General features: G+C 38.4%; 5 protein-coding genes across 12 annotated transcripts; 3 read left to right on the top strand and 2 right to left on the bottom strand.

Annotated features, from left to right (window-relative positions):
- Positions 1 to 28: 28 nt before the first annotated feature.
- Positions 29 to 2,887, top strand: LOC113782875 (sialidase). The gene is made up of 4 exons (XM_027328820.1): positions 29 to 300; positions 439 to 714; positions 862 to 2,232; positions 2,491 to 2,887. The coding sequence occupies exons 1-4, from the start codon at positions 207 to 209 to the stop codon at positions 2,532 to 2,534; spliced, it is 1,785 nt and encodes a 594-aa protein (XP_027184621.1). The 5' UTR covers positions 29 to 206; the 3' UTR covers positions 2,535 to 2,887.
- A 234-nt stretch (positions 2,888 to 3,121) lies between these two features.
- Positions 3,122 to 7,182, bottom strand: LOC113779858 (D-xylose-proton symporter-like 3, chloroplastic). The gene is made up of 14 exons (XM_027325617.1): positions 6,740 to 7,182; positions 6,486 to 6,574; positions 5,771 to 5,849; positions 5,594 to 5,653; positions 5,434 to 5,500; positions 5,231 to 5,355; positions 5,028 to 5,129; positions 4,570 to 4,947; positions 4,397 to 4,444; positions 4,244 to 4,306; positions 4,072 to 4,152; positions 3,893 to 3,991; positions 3,569 to 3,706; positions 3,122 to 3,459 (listed from the first exon to the last, which is right to left on the bottom strand). The coding sequence occupies exons 1-14, from the start codon at positions 6,977 to 6,979 to the stop codon at positions 3,325 to 3,327; spliced, it is 1,704 nt and encodes a 567-aa protein (XP_027181418.1). The 5' UTR covers positions 6,980 to 7,182; the 3' UTR covers positions 3,122 to 3,324.
- Positions 7,183 to 8,784: 1,602 nt separating this feature from the next.
- LOC113774608 lies at positions 8,785 to 9,225 on the top strand. Its single transcript, XM_027319179.1, has one exon. The coding sequence runs from the start codon at positions 8,785 to 8,787 to the stop codon at positions 9,223 to 9,225; it is 441 nt and encodes a 146-aa protein (XP_027174980.1).
- Positions 9,226 to 9,653: 428 nt separating this feature from the next.
- LOC113779863 (transcription initiation factor IIA large subunit-like) lies at positions 9,654 to 16,295 on the bottom strand. 2 transcript variants are annotated; one of them, XM_027325637.1, is made up of 11 exons: positions 15,942 to 16,295; positions 15,440 to 15,604; positions 15,122 to 15,364; positions 14,831 to 14,882; positions 14,679 to 14,737; positions 11,846 to 11,965; positions 11,446 to 11,589; positions 10,556 to 10,619; positions 10,304 to 10,461; positions 10,092 to 10,175; positions 9,654 to 9,960 (listed from the first exon to the last, which is right to left on the bottom strand). In XM_027325637.1, exons 1-11 carry the CDS (start codon positions 16,062 to 16,064, stop codon positions 9,937 to 9,939), a joined length of 1,236 nt encoding a protein of 411 aa, XP_027181438.1. In that variant the 5' UTR covers positions 16,065 to 16,295; the 3' UTR covers positions 9,654 to 9,936. The 2 variants fall into 2 exon arrangements, with proteins under 2 accessions (XP_027181438.1, XP_027181431.1); XM_027325630.1 differs by having other exon boundaries at positions 14,679 to 14,882.
- A 3,583-nt stretch (positions 16,296 to 19,878) lies between these two features.
- Positions 19,879 to 26,359, top strand: LOC113780604 (serine/arginine repetitive matrix protein 1). 7 transcript variants are annotated; one of them, XM_027326568.1, is made up of 14 exons: positions 19,879 to 20,191; positions 20,330 to 20,419; positions 20,736 to 20,858; positions 21,219 to 21,386; positions 21,481 to 21,567; positions 21,703 to 21,830; positions 22,497 to 22,541; positions 22,635 to 22,691; positions 22,862 to 23,680; positions 23,968 to 24,189; positions 24,633 to 25,478; positions 25,819 to 25,891; positions 26,031 to 26,154; positions 26,298 to 26,359. In XM_027326568.1, exons 1-11 carry the CDS (start codon positions 20,171 to 20,173, stop codon positions 25,258 to 25,260), a joined length of 2,388 nt encoding a protein of 795 aa, XP_027182369.1. In that variant the 5' UTR covers positions 19,879 to 20,170; the 3' UTR covers positions 25,261 to 25,478; positions 25,819 to 25,891; positions 26,031 to 26,154; positions 26,298 to 26,359. The 7 variants fall into 7 exon arrangements, with proteins under 7 accessions (XP_027182369.1, XP_027182435.1, XP_027182313.1 ...); XM_027326634.1 differs by having other exon boundaries at positions 26,031 to 26,117; positions 26,286 to 26,358; XM_027326512.1 differs by having other exon boundaries at positions 26,286 to 26,358.

Here is a 26,359-nt window from a genome sequence, read left to right as displayed (position 1 = left end):
GGCCATAGGGTGTGGTGGATAACAAGAATACTTAGGCAAAGCATTAGAAACCAGTGAAGAAGAGGATAACAAATTACGATGGATGACAAGAATATAAATTGGTTTGGAAAAGCATCATGAGACGATTATAATGGGTAACAAGAATAGTTAGGAGAAACCATCAGAAGAAGACGACAGCACACTCAGAAAGTTTACATTCTTGCACAATGGCCCAACTTGAAGTCAGCAGAAAATATGCCGAGACCCCAACCCCGAAAACTCCTAAAGCTCAATCCCTCACCTTTGAGCAACTCCTTCAAGGTAAATCCAAACATGAAATTCACCAAGCAATGAATTTTTTTTGTTTGGCACTTTTCTTCTTTGAATTTTTTTTAATGACACTTTGTGCGCTAAATTTTTAAACCATGCACGGTTTTCACTCTGGATTTTGCTTGTCAGATGATGAAGATTCATGGCAACATAGTACCTCACCGACTCTTGCAAGGAACCACTACCACGATGAAGATTTGAGCCCCCATAATAACAAGAAATCAGTTTTGACTAAAGTCAAGGAGAGAGCTAGGAAATTGCGCCAGTCATTCAGCGGAAAGAAGAAGCATGACGATGAGAATCATGAAACCCCGGACGGCAACACTACACCGCCTTGGGGTGTTAGTTTGGACGACTCCTATGATGATGAAGAAGATGAAGATGCTGAGTATCTTGGAGCTCCAAGTATCCTCTATTTATGGCCCTTCATGATATACTTATTCTTTGTTCAGACGTTTAATCTAAATATAAAACATTATAAATGCACTATAATATACGTTTGTCCTGATTTTGGCTTCATTTCATTAAGAATATTTCTACCTGCATTTTCAGTGTATGAATCAGAGCTAGCACCTGAAATTTATAGAGAAACTGCAAGGCAACATCCAAGAGCAGATCCAGTTGTTTCTGAGAAGCATCTTTTCCCAACCAGCATCAAACACGAAGATGGAGATGAAGGGAAAGATAAGGCTGCTGCTGTGAGCAAGACCATCACTGAAACCGTGTCTGAGAAACTCGCACCAGCATATGCTAAGGTCAGCGATGCCACTCAATTAATTGCTTCCAAGATTGCAGGGTTGACTATTTCAAGCCCTGAGGACCAAGAGAAACATGCAAATCCGGATACGGAGCATCTTCCTGCTGACGATGTCAAGAATATTGACAGGAGCTCCGAGATTAGAGAACATCTGGGTAATTGGAGCCCACAAAAGTGGGACAAAGGTGTTTCAGTGAAGGAGTATTTCATGAACAAGCTCGAGCCTGGAGAAGATGACAGAGCACTTTCTCAGGCCATATCTGAGGCAATAAGTCCAAGAAAGAGTCCTCGTGATATGGGCATGGTGGAAAAAGTGCGAGAAGCTGTAACTTCATTTCTTCGACACGATGAACACCCTCACTCTGCTTCAAAAGGCTCTGTAGCAGAACCCTCCACGGAGAAAATCAAGGGAACAAATTTTTCTCAAAACGTTCCCGTTTCTACTACCAAAACAGAAGCTTCACCTCCACAGCCAAACCTCAAGTCTCTTGGTGCGAGCACTGTGGAAAACCTCCACAGGGACCCAAGCAAGGCAACAAGTTTGTCATCTAATAATCCGGTTTCCCCACCAAATTCCCTCTCTTCAGTCAATGTAAATTCGTCTCCGGTCACCATGTCCCCCAGGGCAATCTCTAGGGAAGAACCATCCAAGGAGACAATTAAACTGACGAATTTGTCATTAAATCTTCCCAATTCTACCAAGAAAGGGGTTCCACCACCAAATTCCAACTCTTCTACCAGTGCACACACACCTTCACATGCCCCCATCTCCCCAGGTGCAAATTTTATGGAACAACCCGGGAACGAGAGAGCAAAGGCAGCAAACTTGTCGCCACAAGTTCCCCTTTTTATCAGGACCGAAGTTCCACCACTCAATTCTATCTCTTCTACCAATGCAAGTTCATTGTCACATGTTTCCAGCCCCCGTGGCGCAAGTTCTAAAGGAAAACCATCCAGGGAGACGATGAAAGCGGAATATTTGATATCACACAATCCCCTATGGATCAAAACAGAAGTTCCATCACCAACTTCCACCTCTTCTGCCAATGTAAATCCGTCGTCATACTTCCCCCTCTTCCGCAGCACAAGCTTAACGCCTCAGGTCCCTGTCTTCCACAGCGCAAGTTCATCTCCCCTCGTTCCAGTCTCTACTAATGCCCAAGAAGGTTAGCTCCTGTTTTATGAATTAGCTCCTGTTGAATGATAATAGTTATACAGCCAGAATACTTGCCTGGCTTCCGTAATTTGCTGAATGCCCAAAAAGTTATCCTCAAACTATATGAACAAAAGCCAGGGTCCTAATCCTGGCAGGCTGTCAGTCACTAAATCGATGCTGCAAAACTTCCGGAATCCTTAGGATTTATTTTTCTCTTTATTTCGTTTACTCAAATTCATTTTGATCTCCGATGAAATTTTGGTTGCAGATCTTGAGGAGCAAACTCATGGAAGAATACTTCAAGCCAACTGAAGACCAACTCTTGGTCAGGTGCAAATTGATTACCAGCTATTTCCTGAATCTCCTTTAGTGGGACCTTGTGCAATCATAAGCTGGTCAACCAGAAATAAGTTGCTTTTACAGCACCATTAGTAGGAATTTTGTACCCATTAGTACTGATGGATCTGCCATTTTAGTCCGAAATTAGTTACATTATTGGTCACTGCAGATGTGTCTGCATTCTTAATTAGGTTTGTAGGCCAAGTTGTTTAGACAAATAGACAAGAAGAGGACTTCAGCCGATGTGGATTCTTTGTTGTGATAATTGCATCTGTGCTGTATAATCATCCTTTGAAGTGAATGATTTCATCTTAAAGTGACACAGAATCGAATTACTATTCATTGCCTAAATAAAAGGCATAAGATTGTCGGGGAAGAACCTTGCATCCTAATATAAATTGAATTGAATTAAGGCCCAGGTGGATATTTGTGTAGACTCCTTTTCTTTGATTTTTGGCAAGTAATAAGGAGTAGTATTCTACCCATGGATGAGATCTTGATCAGTTTGTAAGGTAAACCAGAAGATTTTGAGATATTACGGAGGGAGGGTTGATCAGATGGTCCTTAAAAATTTTTGATGGTCTCTCAGTTAAGTCCTTAGAAATCAAAATGAAAGGTTTGAACAATACCTCGTATCATGGCATTTAAATAAGTACATCTCATTTCCAAGTCTTCACTGCAAGGTTGTCACACAATATCTACAAATCAGAGAACTGTTAGGTTAATAGAATCTAGTAATCACAGATCCTGACGCATTAAGCCTTCACTTTAAAATTTTGGACTCGATTTCTTCCAAGCTCAAGCCTTTGGTCTCAGGGACATACACCACCGCAAACACAAGCGACAATAGAGCAATTGCACCGAACAGAAGAAAAAGATTAGCAGCCCCAAGCAACTCCTGCAGAAATAGATAATGACAGAATGGATCAGTCAAAGAGAGAACCGGAAACATGAATCATGAATCCAAGCTTTGAGAGTAACAAGTTTCTGGGAAGAGTTTAAGTCACCTTCAGTGGAGAGAAAGCAAAAGTTACTATTGCGTTTGAACCGAAATTCGTAAGAACTGCGAGACTGATCCCCTTTCCTCTAGTTCGTAGAGGGAAAATCTCAGACACCATAAGCCAACTTATAGGCCCAAACGATACCTGATATAAATACAAATATGGAACAATTAGCAAAGCTGACCACTAGCTAAAAGAAAGTTTCAACCGCAACTGATAAATCCCATATTTCTTGTAAATATTTAATGCATCCCAAAGATAAGTCAAATCATCTTTTTTTTCTTTTTTTTGTTTGTGTTTTTGGGAGGAGAGAGAAGGGAGGTATTTTACCTGATAGCTACCAACATATAGAAGTAGAGCTGCCACAGCAACCAAAGGATAACCTCCAAGAAATTCGTAATAAGCCCAAAGAAGCAGCAAAGACAAGGCCTATGAACAAAAAGAAAGTTAAATTGTACCTACATATGACTTGAAAAGTAAAAAAAACTGTAGGGCTTATTAAAGCTTACGATGCCACCAACACCTCCAATCAGTAATGGCCTACGCCCAAGATCATCAACTTTTAGAACAGCAATTCCTGTCATCATCAACTTCAGAACAGTACCAAATGAAAGTCAATTATAAGCTTCCCTCAAACAGAAAAGATTCAAGAAATTTCTTCAGTCACCTGATCAGACACACCTTAAACGTGCCAATTACAACTGAAAGACGCGTAGCATCAGAAGCAGCAGCAAATCCAGCAGTCTTGAGACAAGAATTCATATTATTATAAGGTCAAGTGAAAACAGCAGCAAATTAATGGATAAATAATAACAGGGTGAAAAAGCAAACCACCTGAAGAATTGGACCAGCATAATATAGAACACTTGGCTGCCCAGTTATCTGTAATAACAATTTGGTAAACTTGCAGTTAGGATAACCTTTTATTTAACCCCAATGAATATAGAAAAGAAAAAGAATAAAGATAATATCATGCAGAGAACTAATTGAAAGAAGATTTTCATCACCTGTTGAAAAAGGACCAGGCCTCCACCAATTATAAATGCTTTCAGACTTGGACCCTGAAACACCTCCAGCAAACTCCCTTCAGATTGTTGATCAGCATAAGCAGTTTTCAATGAGGTAAGGGTTTCCTCTATCTGCTTTTCAGACACTTTATCGCCTGCAGCCCGGCCTCTTAGTCTGCTCAAAGCATGTTTTGCCTTTTCTTTCAACTCTTGTAAGGGCCCTTTACCTTGAACTGCCCTGAGAAGTAACCACCGGGGAGATGGTGGAAGAGACAGCATGCCTATCCCCATAAGCAATGCAATAGGAGCACTTAGTCCATACATGTAACGCCACCCTCCAACGACATCAATTTCATAGCTCCCAACAAAGTAACCCAGCTGCAGAAAGAGCAATTATTAACACCCCCATGTTCTTTTCAAAACAAAAATGGATGTGAGCTTCAAAATGGCAAATTTACCAAAATTCCCAGAACTATGAACAGCTCTTTCAAAGATATCAAAGTTCCCCGAATTTGTGCTGGACAAGTCTCTGCTATGTAAAGAGGAGCCCCATGCATTGCCTGTCAAACACAACTGATTAGCATGCTTGTCAAATTTCAGGATATTATTAGTCCTTTAGGATTTTTGGAAGGATAGAGGTTGAAAACTCAAAGAAGCTTACTAGGCCTATTCCAAGTCCATAAACAAGCCGGGCAAGTAAGAGAACAGCCAGACCAGGGGCATAGGCTGTTGAAGCACTGCCAATTGCATACAAAATGGCTGCCATGACGAGCTCCCTCCTCCTTCCTTCAGAAATTAAAGTAATATAGACAGTTAATATGGTAGTTCTAGCATAATAGCCACATAACAAGGCAAGAGCCATACCAAGAAAATCTGCCAGAGGATAAACGAGGAGGGAACCAAGAAGAGCTCCGTAAAGGGAACCACTAACCTAAAATCAAAAGAAATGAAGAACAAGCATTTACCCTCCATGAAATAAGAGTTAGATAATATGAAGCAGAATTGTCATGATTGCAAAGTCTACCACAAGGCCTAGTTGAACAGCCGAAAGGTTGAACCACGTCGTACCGCTAAGCTCAGGTGACTGCAAAATGATAGTGGAAAAGTAAAAAGAGTCTTCCAAAGTACAATCGCCATGACAGTTAGTAGTGTTTGGAACAAAAGAGGGACAGGAAAATGTTTGTGAACAGCAGTAAGTTACCAGCAAGGAGATTGTCGCACCAGACGTTGCGCCAATGTCATAGCCAAATAATAAACCACCGAAAGCTGGGAACAGAAACCTGGTATATGATTTCAAAAGGTGACTGGGATTAATGCGGTTCAAATTGGCAAGAAAAATCAAGTTTCAGCATTTTTACAATATTTATGACGTGAATTTGGGGGGAACAAAGGATATGTTTGTCCAATACACCCAATTATCGTTAATTTGCTGAACCAGTTACCAAAATTTTATCAGTGTGTGTAGAACTCCAGCTGCATGAAATAAGTCCTACCAACTCCAGCTTTATACAAATCCCACAAACATACACCTCTAGACACTTATGCCCTCCTAAAACATGGATTACATTATCCAGTACATCAGAAAACTATATTGAAAACCGAACTTAATACTGCAATGAATCAGACCCTCTCAGAATCGAGAATAGCTGGGTTCATATAAAAAGTTGCGGGTTGAAAGACACGAAAGCATTCGATTGGTCAGAGGGTGGACCATGTAAACGGGTTCAGTCAATCAATTAGCAATCCCTCGTCAGAATTGCAGCTAAATAATCGGACAAACATGAATCAGGAGGAATGCATTTTATCCACGAGCAATGCGTACGTAATTGAGAACTGCCAATTAACTAGTCACAAATACGAAAATTTCAACAGTTAAAATCTTCCTAAAGTAGAAAATCTGCAAACAATTGACTTACGGTAAAATAACTGAAGACCAGGAAAATTCCTCTTGATAGTTTGCTTCAGCGTCAAGAGACTCGCCTCCATCCTCTGAAGCGGCTCGAACCTTCCGATCACGTCAGTCAAAACCAAAGCAACAACCTTGATCAGTATTCATTACAATTCGCAAAGCCCCAGAAGTCTAAACAAGTACGACTTTAGAATTGTACCACACCAGTTCTGAACTGTGATCACGGTTCAACAATTTTATTGTAGTTCGATGGTGGTTTACCTTTGGTCTGCTTCTGCTGCCAGAGAACAACAAAAAGATGCTCCTTAACGTGGTACCAGAACTAAAATACGGACCACCAGTACCAGCCAAAAATGGACTGCATTTGGAAGGTGGGCTTTGGCTGCTCCATCGCCTGAAGAGAAGTTTGTGTGACCCTTTGGATGGATTGAGGGATGGTGGCCGAGGTTGCAAGTGTGAAAGGTTAAGGTTCAGCTGTGGGTGAAAAGAGGTAAAAGACATGATTGTTATAACCTATGATTCAGTGGTGATTGATGGGATTTTAGAATGTGTTAAGAGTTGCAGATTTTAAAGCCTTGTCATGTGCAGACAATTTTACCATTTACATGTGCAAGAAGTGGAAGAGGAAACCCCCATAAAATCGGAGGGCAGAAGGCAGGCAATAATACGCTCTAGTTGATCATTTTTGGTACTCTCCTCTGTGGTCTGCGTTTTTGGATAGACACGTTGCGTTTTGACATTTGTGCCTAAGCCCAAGCAAGTTGATCGGCGTCACTCTACTATATATATTTTTACTTCTTTTTTTTTTTTTTTTTTGGTTTGGGACGGACGCTAATAGTGGCATACATTTGTTAATAATGAGGCACATGGATTAAATATTTTTCAATTTTCTTTAATTATAATGACTAGTGTCTATCATTATCATTATCGTGCATCGAGAAAATACACCGCGGTAAGCTGTGGCAGTAATTATACAAACAAACCACTAAGGCTTGTTTCATTCAACCGACTCGAGTGAATGCTCGACCGGAAACCTGCTGCTAATGTGCGTCCTGCAACTTCCTCCATTACCGAGCAACTCTGAGCTCTAACTAATACGGTAGATTTTTTAGGACGTCTATTCGTTCGTCTTTACTTCTGCTTTAATCTTAACCGACTGGAATTTCGCTTCTCTTGTTGCCTTTGTTCCAGCTGTACTTCTCATTTTCTTTCTTCATATTTAGCATTTCGTGAATCTGCTTTTGTTGATTGTGCTGTGATTTGGCGACGCATGGTGGGGAAGCTGCTCTCCCAAAAGGATTCCGTCGAATATTCTTGCGTGTCGGAGTGATTGTGTTGTTAATTTGGTAGGATCGCTACAAATCATAGTCATCTAATGGGGTCCGACAAAGAGCTGTTTGAAATCGAAGTCTCGTATTGGGCGTAATCTAATTAGAGAGAAGAAACGTTTTCTCCTGAAGCTGATCGATCAGGTGGTGCTCTGCGATGACGATGTAGCTGAAGGGATTGAGAAGCAAAAGCATGCCATCCCTTCCAGGCTATGAAGAGGTTCCGCTGCGAGCAAAAGTGGCAGAAAATTGGAAGTATAGGGTGTTTTATCTTCGATTGTGGCGGCACTGATGAAACAATGCTGAATAGCATTTTAGATCAATCTCCGTGGCCCTTTGCTAGCAAGACCCTATTTGGATTCGATTTCCCCCTACTCTCAAGCTACACTACCATACATACAGCTACCAATAAATCAATTGGTATGTTAGGAAGTCGTGAATTTCTCTGAATAACCAATAAATCAATGTATTAGTTGGTAAAAAGCCAAAACCACACGATAAGTATTAAGTATCAAGCCCTTGCATTTGCATTCACCGACTTTTCAAGACTTGTTGCTAATCTAATACACAGAGACCAAGAAAAAAAAAAAAAAAAACATGGGAAGCATCACGTCAGAGCCGTTACAAATACCGTAACGTTCCCGACCAAGTATCTGAGTCGTTTTTGTCACCTGATATTGGGTTCTCACCCACGTAACCGATCCCATACTTTGCGCACCTCAAGACAAGAATCTCCTCCTCCTCATCCCAAATATTCACAGTCACTCGCACCTCCCCAAATATTCAGTCCCGCAAGCTATCTATTGACTATCCTCCTTTTTCTCCACCACCCTTCCCCGCATTCCCTCACTTCAAGCAAATCACACCGACGAGAAAAAAAAAAGAGAAATTTACTCCTTCAATTGCCTCACATCATATCCATAACACACATCCCTGACGCATTTGTTGTTTGTTCTGCAACTTCAGATTTAAGCAACGATGGAACGTGCCAAGAATGAACCCGTATCCAAATGTAAAGCCTCTGCCAAAGGGAAGCCTCCGACCAGGCTACAAAAACAAGCACCCACTGCACTACATCTAGATGGCATCAGAAATGCTTCCAAAGTTTTCCCTTGTTCCGATCCTCCTGAGGATGCTTCCTCTCTCGCTGCGATTCCTTTGCTGTCCCCAATTCCCCTACTTTCCCCGTCACGTGAGGCCCCAGATGAATCAAGCGGTGACGGCGGCTGCGGCAACGGCGCCAGTGGTGGAGAACAATGCAGAATTGAACAGCAGAACTTCGGTCACCTTTCAGCAAGTGGTGGGTGGCAGCACCCAGCAGTTACGACCCCGTTAACAGAACCTTCAGCATTATCCGCTATGTTCCAGTCGCAGTGCTCACTTGTAAATCCAAATCAGCTACAGGTTTCCCAGCGTTAGCCTGCTGTTCATCCTCAACTAGGCCGCTTCGCTGAATAATATTTACTATCGTCTTAAGGTTTCTTTTGATTGTTTTTTATTCTGTTCAGTTAGAGCTTTCACTCAAATTTAGACCTTTGCCTCGTCAAATGAAAAGAATTATGTTCACTATTGTTCTACCTCTACCGTGATGCAAAAATTAGTGCATATTTAATCCCTCCTTTAAAATTACGGAGTAAAAGGTTGTAGCGGTGTGCTGTTCTCTGGAAAAATCGGAGGAACACAAAAATCACACACACACACACACGTAGAACTCCAAACGGTTGAGCGACTCAGATGGCTTGTGTGCTACATATTGAAGTTGATATTTGACAAAAAAAAAAAAAAAAAGATGGCTTGTGTGCGCTGATTAAATATGATTAAACTGATCAAAATAGGATTCAAACAAAGATTCAGGAAAAAAAAGCAGTAGATGATGCAATTTACTATCTATCATCCAACAAGTGTCATATAAGGTTTTACTATAGATGCAGTAATACATTACAGTAAACAGGTAAAAGCTTCAACGTAGAGCCTCTCTAGGAAAAACATTTTAACTCATCCTCTCCTCTCCCAAGTTTCCACCACCTAATATTCAACCAAAGGCATACTCAGAAACAGCAAGACTCATCTCATCAGTTTTAATCTCTCAGGAGTAAAAACTTTTCTGACATTCACAAGAGCAGCAACAACTCAGAACTCGAACTCTCCTGTTGCCTGCAGAAAAGGATGAAATTTGTAATTATGATGAAATTTGGATAGTGAAAACATCGAAGGCAACCAGAACGCCAAAAAAAATAAAAATAAATAACAATGATGAAGTAGGAAAAGAATAAAGTCGTACACACCTTATTAAAGAGAATGTCTTTATTGTTTATGCGCATTATCCCATCCTTTAAAGTGCACTTCCACCTGCTCTTGGTACGCGTCACCTATCAAAACAAAAATGACATCCTTTAAATGCTGAAATGGTGGGAAAATTAAGGGCAGCAAAAACCCATACTTGATTGATGGTGAAAAGAGAAGCAATGGAATGATGAGGAAGAGTCTAGCACAGTACCTTATCAAACTGTGCCAAAACCAAATGAGTAGTATTTAAATCCTCCCCTTGATCCACGTCATCCAATTCATCATCATCATCTTCGTTTAAAGGTTCATCTTCATCATCATCTACAGTGTCATTCTGGGTGACAGCAGCAGGTGTAGCCGCTTGTATGTCTAAGTTATGCAGATTAAAGGAAGTTCCAACATCAGAAACGTACAGAGTGAGGGCAACTCTTATTATTTTGGACGAAATAGAATTTCACTTTACCATTTGGTGCAGGCGTATTAACGATGTTATAGTCTTCATTGACAACTCCCTGATAATTGTATATCTACACAAAGTGAGTAAACCATGTTAGTCAATACAAACTGGCAGGAGGTGAATAAACCGTGCTTGATGATTTTATAGCTCCAAAAGATGAAGAAGATAACATGTGCAAGATAAAGAGATCTTCCAAACAAATGGAATATGAGACCATTCTAGTATAACAAGGACACCAAAATTTATATAAATATAAAAAAACAAATGTACAAGATAACATGTTACTGCTCCTACGGATTTGGAAATGTACAAAGTAAATGTTTTAGTTGCACTGCCAACATCATTCTTTACCATTTTAATAAAGGATCATAAGATTGTATCCAAACCCTCTATCAACCAGTTGTTTCCAAACCACATTCAATTTAAACAAACTGGATAGACGGAGAAACACAGAGAGAACATTAAGAGAGGCATTGATTCATGTAGACTTATGCCAAGACACTCCCCTGCACCTATTGGATATAACACTCAAAACTCCTCCTAAAATTAGTTCTTCAAAACTTGATCAAGTAGAACCAACCTCCATTCCTGTCAGAATATTAACCAAAGCGCAGACATGAACTTCTGATACATTATGCAGGAATCCTTAACGTATTTCAACTATGATTACTGCTTTTATGGCCCAATTGTCAAACAAATCCGTAAAGCTGATAACCACGAGTCTAACAATCATTCCCACAGTGATAGTACCAAATGCAAACCTTTACTAGCACTCTGCTTTACAAGAAATTCTATTTATACAAATACATAATCAACAGATCAGGTAGTTAAAAAGTGATCGTAAACCTGACATAGCTAAAAGAACATGACGTTCAAGTCATAAAAGCAGATCGTACATTAGGTGTTGAAAGCACGTCATCATATGGATCAGGTATTGGACCATCTAGTTGAGAAATCCTGGACACAGACCTCCCTCCTAGCAGAGACATTTCAGCTCCAGCAATGGTTGTGTTGTGTTGGGTGTTACTCCCTTGTCCTACCTAGGGAATGACAAACAACTCTGTCAAAATTGCTTCGGAAGCAGAGATAACAGATACTAAGAACGAAATTAACAATGGATGGAAATGCGAAATTCTAGAAATCAAGCATTACTGGCATTTTTTTGGTAGGTTCTAACAAACTCAGCAGATCAATGACAAGACAATAGGGTCCACATTACCCGATTTTGATATTTCTTGAAGCTAGTTAATTGCAGACCATGAATTCTAAACAGATTTTGGATTGAGAAAAGGAAACCTTTAATTCATTTGAAATTGTATCCCCAGCTCCATCTTGTTGCGGTATGTAACCACCATTAGGGTACTGTGAAGCAAATTCATCCCGTTTTCTCTTTCCAGCAGACATCATGAAGAAATCCTGCAATCACATAATCAAGTCCATCACTGAGGTAAAGATATTTAACTCCAATACAGGGAAGCAAGGCAGTGAATATAACCAATGAGAGCTATAAAAATTACTTAGAAATGTAGTATAAGTAAATTTCATTCAAAGGATAGAAATAAGAAAGACCAAAAAATATATATGTACTCACACTTTCAGCAAGTTGAAGTCAAAATCATAGAGCCTACCACAAACTTTTAATTAGACAAATCTGGATACCAAATAATATACCAATTCCATAATTTTCCATCATGTCCACAACAACTAAAACTATTGGTTAGCATCTTTTGTACTGTTTCAACCTCACTTTTTACTTTCGAAGAAAATAGCGTCTTTCTGTACAAGAGTCACCCAAGGAAACACATTTTCCCATCCTCTCCAAGTCATAGGTATTGATAGGTAAGTAATGCATATAGCTGAGTTCCAGAACTGCTTCCAGAAAAACCACAAGCAAAATGTAAACATGTCATGTCAGAAGAGTCTCAATCAAAAGATTGTAATTACAAATTCAATTTTGATCATCACCATAGCATCAAGTCAAGATGAATTCCACTTTAAATAAAAAAATATCAAGGTAAGTGTGAATAAATACACATCCACATTCCTGTCAACTAACAGTTGACATCCTTCCCAGAACCTATCAGCATGCTTTAACCCCTTCCTAAATGTTCATCCACCAAGCTGTAACTGGAAAGAAATGAAATAAAACCAAGGACATAAAAAAGGAAAAATCACACAGTACCTTCTACCAGAAGTTTAAACCAAAATAGTAGTAAATCAATCATTAATGAAATACACTTACTATGTGACACCAAAAATCACCCTATATAAGAAATATGCAGAGAAAAAAAATGCCTACCGTATTCATCAGCTATAAAACATATTGCCAAATGTGATTCTAACTCTGATCAACTACTCCAATTAGAAAATAATGTTTAAAAAGTCCAGCATCTCCATGGTCACTTCTTATTTTAAACCTAATTGTATCTGTCATCATGGCGAGGATGCTCAAAAGACATTCAGACCAGGTGTCTGCTGTTATAGGCTCCAAGTACCAAGAAATGGATGGAGTGCTTTCCTCCACGTGCCATTCAAGTATGCTTACACATTCATGCACTCTGAGTTAGCTTTGTCAATTCTCAGTAAAGCACATAGCTTAAGGTAAATAATCTAGCTAGAACATAATGAACAACGTTTAAAACTCCAAGCCATGCTGTTTAATGAATTAGAAAGCACTAATAGACACAGGTCCTGTCAAGATCTGATGACCATGGAAATGAGGAACTCCAAGAAGAAACAGAAAGAAACAATCTGACAAATGGAAGCTAGATGCCCTTGTTCTCAGGTAAGCTCTCCTCATCCATGAGAGAGAGAGAGAGAGAGATAGAGAGAGATAGACGTGGGGCCCCACACACACACAGATGCTTAACAGATAGCCACACATGATTCTAGCTCCAGGTCAATTACTACAATTAAAAAATAAAGTTCAGAAGTCTAAAATATCCATAGTGGCTTCTTATATTAAATCACTACCTGTACACATTATCATGAAATGCATGCCCAATCCATAACATCCAGACAAGGTGGCGTCATACATTCTGATTTAGCTTTATCAATTCTAAGAAAGCACATGGTTTAAGGCAACGCTCCGTGACATAGTGGAACATATACAAAGCTCCAAGACATCCTATTTGATGAACTAGAAATCACTACTTGACAGGGGTCCTCTCAACTCTCAAAAGCCGATGCAAACAAACAAAAGGTGATTAAAACAAGGAAAGCCAAGCAGAAACTTAAAGAAGCAATCTTCATAATTGGAGATCAGAGATGCTCATTCTCACCAAGCTCCGCCTGCCCCCTCTCTTTCCCTCTTCCTATCCCTCCCTCTCTGTCCTCTCTTCCTCTCGCACATACAAAAACACAGAGAGAGACACACACACATACAAGGTGATGCTCGCATCAAGGATGGTTAACACAAAAATCTCTCTCCCGCTTTCCTCTAGAATCTACGAACTTTTAAAACAATCAACACAAAAATATACTGGTCACTGACGGATAGTCAATCAAGCTGTTCTGACAGAGCAAAGGATGCACACAATTATGGTCAGACATCATTGTCATTATGTGATCACGACTATAAACATGCAGTTCAGTTTTCAACCTACTAAACTAAATTTTCCCCCATTTATGTTGCACAGCAAGGCATATTTGGAAGGAAAGAAGTCCACTGTCCCATTTATCTGGTAAGACAGTTAAGAGATCTATTGCTAATTTAATCTGAACATAAGGCCAGCATCTTTAACTACACTTTTTTAGAAATTTGAGATTCCACACAATTAATCATTGTCCACACTTGCATGTCTACATCATTCCCCTTATCCCCAGCCTATGACACTACGGTAGCTCATTGAATGCCTTTAAAGAATTTGTGATAGTTATAAATCCAAGGTTACATGTATTCTTGTTGACCACATTGACTCTTCACACTTCCGGAGACAGTTAAAGTCCTTTATCACTCCACAATAAGAAATACTGTACAGTTGCAAATGCACATGGAAGGTAATATTCATAAGGAGGAAACAATTCCTTGCGTGCTGAGAACATCAGATGACCCAATTTCAACTCGACTTATATTCTTTTAATCAGTAGATAGCCTTCATTGAGTCCAACCTAGTTTACGAGTAATCACCTGTGTCATGGGTTGATGAGAAGCTCCCCTCTCACCCTCTTCACGGCCTTCCACATAAGCTACAATAAAACAAAAAATAGTTATGTCATAAACTAACGTCATCTGCTGTCTTGTGTCCTCTATGACACACAGTTTTGTAATAGTTTGCTTACCAACGTTAACATCAAGAGGAGGCCTTTGATTCAACCATGGTGAAGGCGGTTGCTGCAGATTTCAATATGTTAATATACAAAACCAAAAACACTAACGAAGAAATAAAGCCTCAGTCTACAGTTTCATCCCCAAAGCGATAATCCATGAAACCCAAAATCTTCAAATGGCACAAAAAAAAAACAAAAAACCAAGAAAAGCTCAACAGCAAGTACTGAGGATATAAAATAATCACAAATATGCAATTAGATGCTACAATCTTCAGCAAAACAAAGATGAACTGAAGTAAATACCATATAAGGACTAGGTCTCCCGGGTCCTGGTTTCACTTCAGGAGCACCACCATTATCATTTACAGAAGAATACTCATTAGGAGTAATAGGAGTGCCACCCGTTGGAATATTGTACAGTGAGCTATCTGCTGTGCCAGGTAAAGGAGTTTGAGCCGTTGCAGGCAACGGAGTCTGAGCATTTCCAGGCAAGGGTGTCTGAGCCATCCCTGGCAACGGTGTAGGCATAGGAGTCTGTAGTGGCGTCTGCATTCCACAACCCAAAACATTATTAACACAATCTCTGAATTTCCTATCAGCAGTATTGTCACAAATACTTACAGGAGGAAAGAGCATATCGGCAGTGGGGGTTTCGTACTCCTCAGTGCCTTCATAGGGTACATTAAGGTCATGAACAGGAGTAACCCCTGGAGTAGCTTTTGGAGCAGAGGACCTCTCAATTGGACCCAATATAGCTCCAGCTTGCATCATTTTCAATTCCCACAGCTATAAAATACAGGCAAACCACCAGACAATGCATCATACCATCAAATAAACACAAAAAATTCAACAAAGACGCAATCCCAAGTAATCAGAATTTAAAAATGAAAAAAAGATCCCCACGCTTACCCCCAACCCCTAACCAATAAAAAAAAATTGCAAATTCTTCTTGTCCAACAAAGAGGGGGAAAACCCATAACTTATTACTCAGCTTTCAACCTCTACGCAAAAGACCAAATCGATGAATTGAAAAATAGAAAAGCTAGGGGAAATCGTGAATAAAAGGTACTGAAATGGAAAAAAAATACATATATATATATATATATATATATATATATATTACCCCTTGAAGCTCAGTTAGGACGCTCTCGCCGGGGCCGCCATTATTGATGAACTCTTCGCGGACCTTATTGATAACGTCATCGATGACGTGGATGTAGACATTACTGGTGGTTGAACTAGCCATCCCCTAAAACCTTAGATTTATCCGAATAAGGAGCAAAAAGGAGGACCTTAGTTCCTTCTTGAAATCGACTTGAAGGGAAAATTGGGGAGATTTTAAAATCCCATAAAATCTATGGGTATGAATTAGGGTCTAGGGTTTGGAGATGTGTGGGTTTGAAGTGAGAGAGAGAGAGGTGTCTGTAGCTGTCGACAGAGAAGAGGGAGAGGACAAAGGTGGAGAGAGAAGGAGAGAGATGGGCGGAACAGAAAATAAGAATAAAGAGTGGAATATAAATAGGTTTGCATCCGTTTTCTGGAACTCAATCCACGTGGCATCTTCTCGGTTTTGCCTTTTCTTTTTTTGTTTATTTATTTTTTCTTCTTATCTTTGGTTTGTAACTCATTTCAGAACCAATCTGACTGGTTCACTTGACAATCGACTGTAGATCCTCATCTATGCTGGACTTCTTGTCTTTTCTCTTTTTTTCCCCCTTTTTTCTAAATCTCTCTTTTTCTTTTTTTTCTTTTTGCGTATTTGTCGATTTTGTTAATTCAATTCTCAATACCCATGTAAAATCTGTTTCCTTAATCCAACATACCAAACGTGGCCATAATCCTTCTCGACAAAGCTATTATTACTATTATTGGGTCATGTTGGATTAAGTGAGATTAAGTAGATAAATCCAATTAGATTTTTCATGATGTACAAAATTTGTGTTTGGTTCAATACAGGGTTTAGGGTTATTGCTGGTGAAAATGAGATAACATCATATATTAATTTTATATTCAGAGCACTGTGTTTGGATAGAATATTATTTGGAATAATTATTATAATACTTTTTGTGATTTGATGTATGTGAAATAAAAAATAGTTAGAAATATTAAAAACATGATTTGAAAAATGTGTTTATGATCCAAATGAAATATTATGTGAAATAATTTACCTATCCAAATTATGCAAATCCCAATATATATATATATATATATATATATATATAAAGTTTTATGTTCATCGCATCATTGTCAATTAGAATTTTATAAAAATCCAATCCACCATCCTTACAACACGATTAATCTCCCACTTAAAGTCTTAATCCTTTCCTTGAACCAAATGAGCGTTAAGCCTCGCTTGGCTGTGATTATTAAACTTATTCATATCACGTAATCATGCTTCCAATTGTATCTTGTCAAATCAGAATAAATCTTTTATTCTATTGCATCTAATTTTAGGAATGACTGGCATATTCCATATAGTCAATATTTTTCGCATAAGTCATCATACATGATCTGAAAAAAAAAAAATGGAAGCTATCACTTTTTAACACCATGTTATGAGGTATTGTATTTTTAAATATCAATGTGGCATTTGGCTGATTCAGACGAGTTTCTTGGTTGATAATTTGATTGGTCTAAGTTTTGCAGTACGTTTTTTTCCTTTTTTGACTCTGAAAAGCTATGCTAAATCATAAACTAAAAAGAATCATAATTCAAAAAAGATACTAATTAATAGTTAATTACAGCTTTTTTTTATATTTTCTAATAAAAAGAGGGGTGAGATTTAAGGAATTGAAAGAAAGCATCGGAATTAGAATTCAGAACCTTACATGTTTCAATTTTAGCCATTAAATCAGAGCCTTCTTGACAGTTAATTACCACGATAGTTTGCCAAAAAGTCCAATAGTGTATGTATTAATGTCCCGTTTGGAAGGTGAGTTTTTTTTTATATTTGTTTAAAACTTTACTATAACTTACTATAGAAGTTTTTTTTAAAAAAAAATTTGAAGTGTATTTTTTTTTAATATTTTGAAATATATAGTTTAAAAACTTTGAGAAGTTTTTTTAGGTTACTATAACTAAAGTTTTTAAAAAACTTGTAGCAGACAAACTTGACAAAAAATTTTATTAAACTCGTGTTGGTGTGTTATTCATAGCCTGAAGCAACGTTAACAAACATAATCCATGAAGCAACGTTAACAACATAATCCAGAATACGACAAATAGGTGTGCAAGATCACCACCGCAGATGAAAGGATAACAGACGACGTTACTTGATGAGACCAGCTTCGTTGTTTTGATTTATTCTTTTTTCCCAGATACACTTTATAGGGAAAATTTCAGAAACCTCCATTGAGGTTTCTCCTTCATCTTTGGTAGAATATTAGATCCCACTTCTTACATTTTCATAGATAAAATTACTTAAATATCCGCACAATTTATCAGATATTTCACAATTATTTGAACAAATTTACTTAAAATAGTTATAAATATGATTAATTGAATTTAATGATAATTTAGAAGTGTAAATAATATTTAAAATGTCATGAGAAAAAGGGCACCAAATTCAGGCAGTCTACTCTGGTTGATGTACGGTATAGAAAATTGCAAGAGCAAGAAGTCACTTCAATTAGAGCAAGAGAAGCATAGATTTTTAAGCTATGTGTGAAGATTTTTACCTTTATTATAGAGGATTCAAGAGTTTTCTAATCCACATACTCATATTAATCTCTAAGAATTTTGTACTGGAAAATTTTTATTCTTTGGTAGTTTATGTTGATATAGCTGTTCTCTGTGTATGGTAAATTATGCTAAGCTAATTTTCTATTTCATAAACCTCCCCCAAAATTTCATTCTTGTTAAATTGCTTGTGTGCTGTTCATATGAAATTATCTCACTAATGCAAGGCTTGAGGGCATTTGTGATATTAGGCGGTTTTCTCTCTCCAACTCCCAATTTTTTTATTGTTTGTCTTTTTGAATTTGGTTGGATTTAATACTAGCTACTTACTTCTAGGGGAGGTTTCTGATATTTTAAAAATCTCAGGGGAGGGGACTGAGACTGTGAGAAATCTCAAGGGAGGTTTCTGAAATTATCTCTACTTTATATTTTTGCCTCTTTCGTCCTTCAATTAAAAATTTAACAGAGTAAGAACTCAGAAAATGCAAAAATATGAGTTTTAAAGACATCCTTTACCTGCATGTGTGTGTACATATGTGCACTCACATATTTGTATGCATGTATGTATATACACATGCATATATGTGTATGTATATATTTATGTATGTGTATATTTACATAAAATAAATAGAGAGGGATTAAATCCATATCCCTACATACTAAATCTACATCCTATACATTTATTAGACAATTATTGCCCTTAACTTTTATATATTAAATCAACACTTTTTATAGTATTTATGTATTAAATCAACGCTTTTACCCTTGCACTTCAAAAGATAAAGCTATGCTCAGGTTTATCTTACATAGGGAGATTCCTTTTTTTGTTTTTGAATTTACACCGACCTCTCCAATCAAATCCAACCAAATAGTCATGCTAAATGTACAAGGCTAAGGCAAAAAACTTGAATTTAATACATATTGATGTGAGGAGTATAAGATGTTATATAGATCACATAATGCGTTTAAGTTTATGACATGATCATCCTTCATGTAAATAAATACCATTACAAAATTAAGAGTGAAGAAGTTCGTCTTGCAAATACGGCAGGAAATGAGGGGTTGGTGTAAATTCAAAGCAAAGATGGGAATTTCTGTACTAGTACTAGTATTTTGACCAGTGCTACACACGGGTTATATTTCAAATCAAAATAATATTAAATATATTTATATATTGTGGTACAGAATAATAAATATATATATTAAAAATTTTAAAAAAGTATATGCTTAATATTTTGAAAAAAATTTAACCTATAATGATTTAACCCATAAAACAGCTAAAAAGGCTCATCCCATATGCCAAAGAAAATAATTGACGGAAGAAAATATTGACGTGCAGTCAAAATTAGGGCAGTCACGTCCGTGTTACTTCTCCTTCCCTCCCTCAGCTTCTACCTAGTAGAATTCTCTCTATCACGATTCCCCTCGCTTTTTTTTTTTGGCCTTCGGTTCTATATCACAATTCGGCGGATAGCGCCGTGGAGAGTTACTCTGCAATCTTCCCGTTAGCATCTCCTACTACCATGTCCTAGGAGTTCCTTATCCTCGTGCTACCAAACGCTCTCTCCTGTTCTCGTTCTGGTTTCAAGTAGTACCTACTAAACCATATCCATCATCTACTAAGAGGAATCCGGAAGTCGTCGCCGCAGTAGCCTTGCGCAGAAACCCTAGACAATGTCGGGCGGCTTTTTCCGGGTAATTGTTTCTTCCTCAATCAATTTTAGAAAATTCAGTTAGTTGTTGATTACGAAGTGTAACCTAGTTCTGTTGGATAAGAATCAGATCTTCTTTCTCTTTTTTTTTTACTGATTTTTTCGTTGTTTTAAATTTTAGGGCACGTCGGCCGATCAGGATACTCGGTTCTCGAACAAGCAAGCTAAGCTGATGAAATCTCAGAAGTTCGCTCCTGAATTGGAACACCTGGTTCGTCTTCTTACTTCTAGTTGAATTACGTGTTTGTGTATTGAATTATTGGGGCTTATCTTATTCTTAGAATTGCTAGTTGTGATAAAAGCTCTTAAACATTTTTGAGGTTAGGTTCGTTTTATGTTCCGTTAACTTGGACTTCATTTTTTGGATGATCATGTGTTTAGGTGAGTGTGAAGAAAATAAGGATGGTTGTGGCTAAATTGAGTATCTCTAAAACTGATTTACTGGATTTCATCTGTGGTTTCTAGACTATATTGTGGCTGCTGAGTTTAGTCCTATTCTATTAAAGTTACGTGTAATTTTTCTTTAGGTGGATATGACGAAAGTGAAGATGGATGTGATGAGGCCGTGGATAGCAACTCGGGTGACCGAGCTTATTGGATTTGAAGATGAAGTGCTTATTAACTTTATTTATGGCCTTCTAGATGGGAAGGTATGTAACTGCCATTGTCATACTTTTCTCTATTCAAAGATGCTACTATTGAGCATCTGATGGTCATAATTCAGTTGTTCTGGAAATTTAACATATTTCCTTTCCAAAAAAGAGAAAAAAGAAATATGACCATTACATGGTAATGTGCATGGATGTGTTGCTTGGATATTTTGGGGCTGCAATTTCTGATTGTATCAATCTTTTTGGTCTTTCTGTGGCCTTTTGGTTTTAGTTGTGCTACTGTATCAAATTCTATGAACTCATATGATTGCAACATCTGGTGGAACTTTATCAACTCATTATGTTTTGTAGGCTAATCATCATTATGTGGTTTAAGTGCAATCGCCCATTTGGATGCAGGAGGTTAATGGAAAGGAGGTTCAGATTTCTCTTACTGGTTTTATGGAGAGAAATACTGGCAAGTTTATGAAGGAGCTGTGGTCATTACTTTTGAGTGCTCAAAAGAATGCAAGTGGTGTCCCTCAGCAGTTCTTGGATGCCAAGGAGGAAGAGACTAGGAAGAAGAAGGTCTTTCCCATTTTTTTCTTAAATTTAAAATTCACTTCCATTCTGATGCTTTTCGTGGTTTCTGTTATGAATGATTTTATGGGTTATATTGCAGGCTGAGTCTGATCGAATAGCAAATGAAATCCGGAGAAAGAAAGAGAAGGAAAGTCAGGAACTGGGGCAAGAGGGAACTAAGAAGATGGTAAGTATTTTATTTTCCATGCAAGAGTTAGTTGTGTGGAGCTGACTCTTTGTTTTTAACTTTCTTCGTGTTTCCCTGAATTCAGCTGCTTCTGCAATTATTTGGGTTCATGTCCTTTACCTCAAACTACTGTAGGACCATGGCAATGATATCTCAAAAGATTCTGATATGGGTGTACATCCCACTTCAAAACATCAGTCGGGTGGAATGTTAACTGGGGAGAAAGAGTCTGTGCAGAGGAATGGATCGCGAGGACGAAGCAGGTTAGAATTGAAAATGACGCCTTTAGATATTTGATTCACTTCATTTTAAATGTTGAACAACCATCTCCATGGTTCTTTGTACTTTGTGACATTTCAAATGCACGATCTATGTATCTTTTTGGGGTTTCTGGGTCCGTTATCGGAGTGTTTGACGTGTTCATTTTTTGTCTCGGAGTACATTGACTTTTGTCTCGGAGTACATTGACAAGCACGAATTGTTTCTTCCTATTTGTTAGGCAGGATGTAATATGCCAAATGTGATGTTTTCTTGTAATGAGATTTTCTGATAAGAGAGACTAAAACCTGCTTAAAGCAGTCACCGGGAGATTTGTCAAGCTCAGTTTTCCACGTTTTGATTATGATTAAAACCTGCTTAAAGCAGTCACTGTGGGATTTGTCAACCTAAGTTTTTTATGTTTTGATTATGAGGGAGTTTTCTAGTGTTCTTGAGCTTTAAAAATCTATCATTGTTGATCTCTCTTCTCTACTTTTCAATCCTGATGGTCATCTGTTTACTCATTGCTCATAGTTCTATGATTAAAATTTTGTGGCGCTCTGAATTTCAATGGTTTTCATCATCTCTCTCTTCCTGAAAAATTGAAGTGTGTTTACAATTTTTTCTGTGCCCATCTCTCAGTGAAGACTAATATTTGTCTACCTGCACAGGGCCTCTAGATCTCCACATTCTGCTGATCATTCCCCTTCTACTAGGTATTTCATTACTCAACATGTGCCCTCTTTTTAAATGAAACTGTTTTGCTGTTGATCAATGATGTTAGAGTAAATTTCCTTTTTGGGTTGCAGAGGGAGGCGGTCAAGGTCAATTAGCAAGTCATTCTCCAATTCAAGAAGTTACTCAGGGTATGTTTTCAATTTTAAACAAATATGGATCTTTGATTCCTTAGATTTGGGAGTCATTATCTCATTCCATTTGTTGTGTGCATACTGATTATGTTGCGAGTAGGAATATTTTGTGCTTTTCCTCTCTCTTTTCTGCGTGAAATGGTGCTACAATTGACATATTGTTTTAGTGGAAGACGCAGGTCAACAAGTTTATCTGCCTCTCCTAGGCGAAGAGGGCGCTCTAGTTCATCAGAAATGGTTTACCGCTCTTCACCTAGACGATCTCTTACTCCTCGTGGGAGACGTTCACCCCATCGTTCTTTTACTCCATCCAGGCGCAGATCATCTTATTATAGGCAACGATCATCATCCCGACTGCGTCGTAGGTCTCCATCTCCTACTCGTTATAGAATGCGTTCTCCTTTGCGTCGCAGATCACGCTCTCCTCTTCGGCGTAGATCAAGGTCACCCATCTGGCGTAGGCCAAGGTCACCAATTCGACGATCTCCTCCTCGAGGTAGGTCCCGGTCACCTTTAAGACATAGATCATCATCTGCAAGGCGTAGATCACCATCCCCCATTCGACGAAACTCACTATCTCCTGCAAGATATGGGTCACCATCTCTCATGAGGCAGAAGTATCGACGATCTTCATCAACACCACCAAGGAGGTCTCCTTCTCCAGTTATGCGCAGGTCTCGATCTCCAATCCGGCGTAGGTCTCCTTTGCCAATTCGGCATAGGTCTCCATCTCCAATTCGGCGTAGGTCTCCATCTCCAATTCGCCGTAGGTCTCCATCTCCAGTTCACCGTGTATTGTCTTCTCCAGTTGGGCGTAGGTCACCCATGGGGCGAAGAAGATCTCCAACTCCCGCGAGTCATAAATCCGATTCACCTCAAGTATCGAGTTCTCCCCCACCTCGTCGCAACATTCCTTCACCAATCAGGAGGAAATCACCAAGAAGGCAGAGGAGATCACCTTTGCAATCTCCTAGAGAAAGGAAGAGGTAACTTAACACATCAGTAATATTTTGTCCAGGAGACTATCTTGTTTTTTGCATTTTTGGCATATTCGATTAATTGCGGTCTTAGTTTTGACTCGCGATTTGGTGGCAATTCTAATAATTATGGAAGTTGAGATGCTAAATGTTTAGACGATATTGGAGGAAAGTTTGGGAGCGGAATAAGATTGCACAGAAAGTTTTATGCAGTAATCAATCGATGATTGTACTTCATCAATGTGTTCTTGCATTTATTCTTGGATGATCATTTGATATTTAATTCACTGCTGCAGAAGTCGGGAGAAGTACTCTCCAGTTCATCATGCTGCTCCAAGAAATACGGTTGAACGCCCAACTAATGATCGTCATAGATCAAACTCATCAGAACGTCAGTCTCAAAGTGTCTCTTCGGACCGTAATAATTCACAGAGAAAAGTGAGAAGACTGTCTCCTTCACCAAACAGGTCTCCTGCTTCAGAAGCTGACAGGGAACCAAATTTAAATGAGAAGAGAAGGTCTGTACACATCATAGTACTCTTCTACAGCTTTTATTATTGAGAAGAGAAGGTATTGCTTATTATTGCTGGCCAAGCTTTAAGAGAGGCCTTTTGGATGAAAACAGAGATAAGAGGACTTGTTCTGATTGGCCAAATCCTCATAGAATAGCAAGAGAAAATAAAGATCATGATGATAGTTCTGAAATGAGTGCAGATGATTAATAAACCAGTTATGCTGGGCAATTGTGAAAGACTTTGCTAAAATTCACTGATTTTAGTTTTACCTAGGCTTCTACCTTTGTCAATTTCTGATTGTGATGTTAAAAACACTCAGTAGGCCTGGTAGGATGGAGTTTAATAAGAGAGATCACATATTGTAGAGGTGAGTTTCATTGCATTGAGGTTTTTGTGCTACTTTCTACCCTTATATGATCTTAATTTCATCGGTATGTAATTGATAGGGAAAACAAATCTCAAGGTCATCAAAAGAAACCTGCTCAGCGAGATTCACAAATGATTAAAGATGCATTGCATGGTGATAAGGGGAAGCAATCACCTGTTGGAGAGACACACAGAGCTGTTGAAAAGAATCAATCTTATTCAAATGATACTAAGATTAATGATCGCCATTTTGAAGCTGCTTCAAAGTTGGCAAGAAAGGCTGAGCACAATGATGAAAATGCTTCTGTGGGTTCTGACTCTGAGGAGAGTGATAGGACCAGGGCTAGAGTCAAAGATAAGAGAAAGAAAAGGAGGGCAGAGAGGCGAAGGTCTGAGTCGGCTAGTGAATCAAGTTATGATTCTTATGAAGAAGAAAGGAAAGAGGCTAAGAGAAAGAGGAAGGAGGAGAAAAAATTGAAAAAGGAGGATAGGCGTCGGAGGCGGGAGGAGCGTCGTAGAAGAAAAGATGAAAGGCGTGCAGAGAAGCATAAGCTGAAATCAAAAGATGCTATTTCTTCACCTTCAGATGCTGAAAGGAATCATGGTGGTCATTCTGATGATGATCAAAGCGATAAGAAAAAGTTAGAGATTGAGTTGCGAGAAAAGGCCCTCGAGTCACTTAGGGCTAAGAAGAGCATTGGCCATTAAATTTCTTATGCGTTGGAAGATTTCGCTGTTATTTGAGCATTTTAATCTTCTTTTGGCTCCTTTTACTTTATTGGAACTTCTGTGTTTGGTTGACTGTATTATTGATAGCTATTTAATGTAGTCTGTCTTTACTCCTGGCAGCTGAATGGATTAATGAGGATTTCCTGAGCTATTGTCTTGAGTTCCAACTTTTTGCTGACTTCCTGCTAAATTTGCTGGTAATATTTGTCTTCCCTTTGCTGGGAATATGTTTCTGTTGTTTTATGGGTAGGTTGCTGGTCTGGATATGGAGCATCTTGTTATACGAACTGATGCTTGTTAATGTATGGTCGTTCTGTGACCAATCAGACATCTTATCATTATTTGCTTGTGTGGCCTGTGTTGAAATTTCAAGTAAATCATTTGAGAGAACTTATTGTTTTAAGTTTGGCTTATTTCTTATCAATTTTTTTTTTCATTTTCTCTGTTTTGGATTATTGAGTAAGCATGAAGCGTCTTGGCAGATTTTTCTTAATTGTATAAAGTTGTGACTAAATTGGGTTTCTGGTTAATTGATAGATGAGAATATTTTCAACTAGATGACTTGGTTGAGCAGATCTTGTGCACCTCCAAAATTTTGAACTCATAGCAGGTGAAGTGTTTTCATTCCTTGCTTGGCTCTCTTAGATGGTAGACTAATCTGTAGGGTTAAACTCTCTGTATATGAGGTTTCTGTGACACTTTATTTTTTCTTAATATCTGTGTTGTTGACAGCTTGAGAATTGCCGCAGGGTATTTGGTTGTCTATTCTTCAGTGCCTTATGTTCATACCTGTTCATCATATCCGATTGTTGATAGCAGCAGTTAAACAAATACTGGTGCGTAGCTATACTGCCAATGCTCTGTAAATATTGTGTAAGGAAGCTAATGCTACTCTTCCTTCTTGTCTCTTTTATCCTATGTATTGCTTATTCCTCGGTTTTTTTTTTGGAGGTCATGTTTAGAACTAAATTTTTGTGCTCATAATAGCAAATGTTCTGGCGTAGGCACTTATCCAGACAAAAAACAAAAGGTTGTTCTGAAGCCTAGTATCTTAATTTGATCGGAGCTTATTCTTGAT

The sequence above is a fragment of the Coffea eugenioides genome, chromosome 1 (assembly GCF_003713205.1).
Source record: "Coffea eugenioides isolate CCC68of chromosome 1, Ceug_1.0, whole genome shotgun sequence".
In the NCBI taxonomy this organism is placed as follows: Eukaryota; Viridiplantae; Streptophyta; class Magnoliopsida; order Gentianales; family Rubiaceae; genus Coffea; species Coffea eugenioides.
The sequence above is the reverse complement of the archived record's forward strand: the minus strand, read 5'-3'. Positions and strand labels throughout refer to the sequence as shown.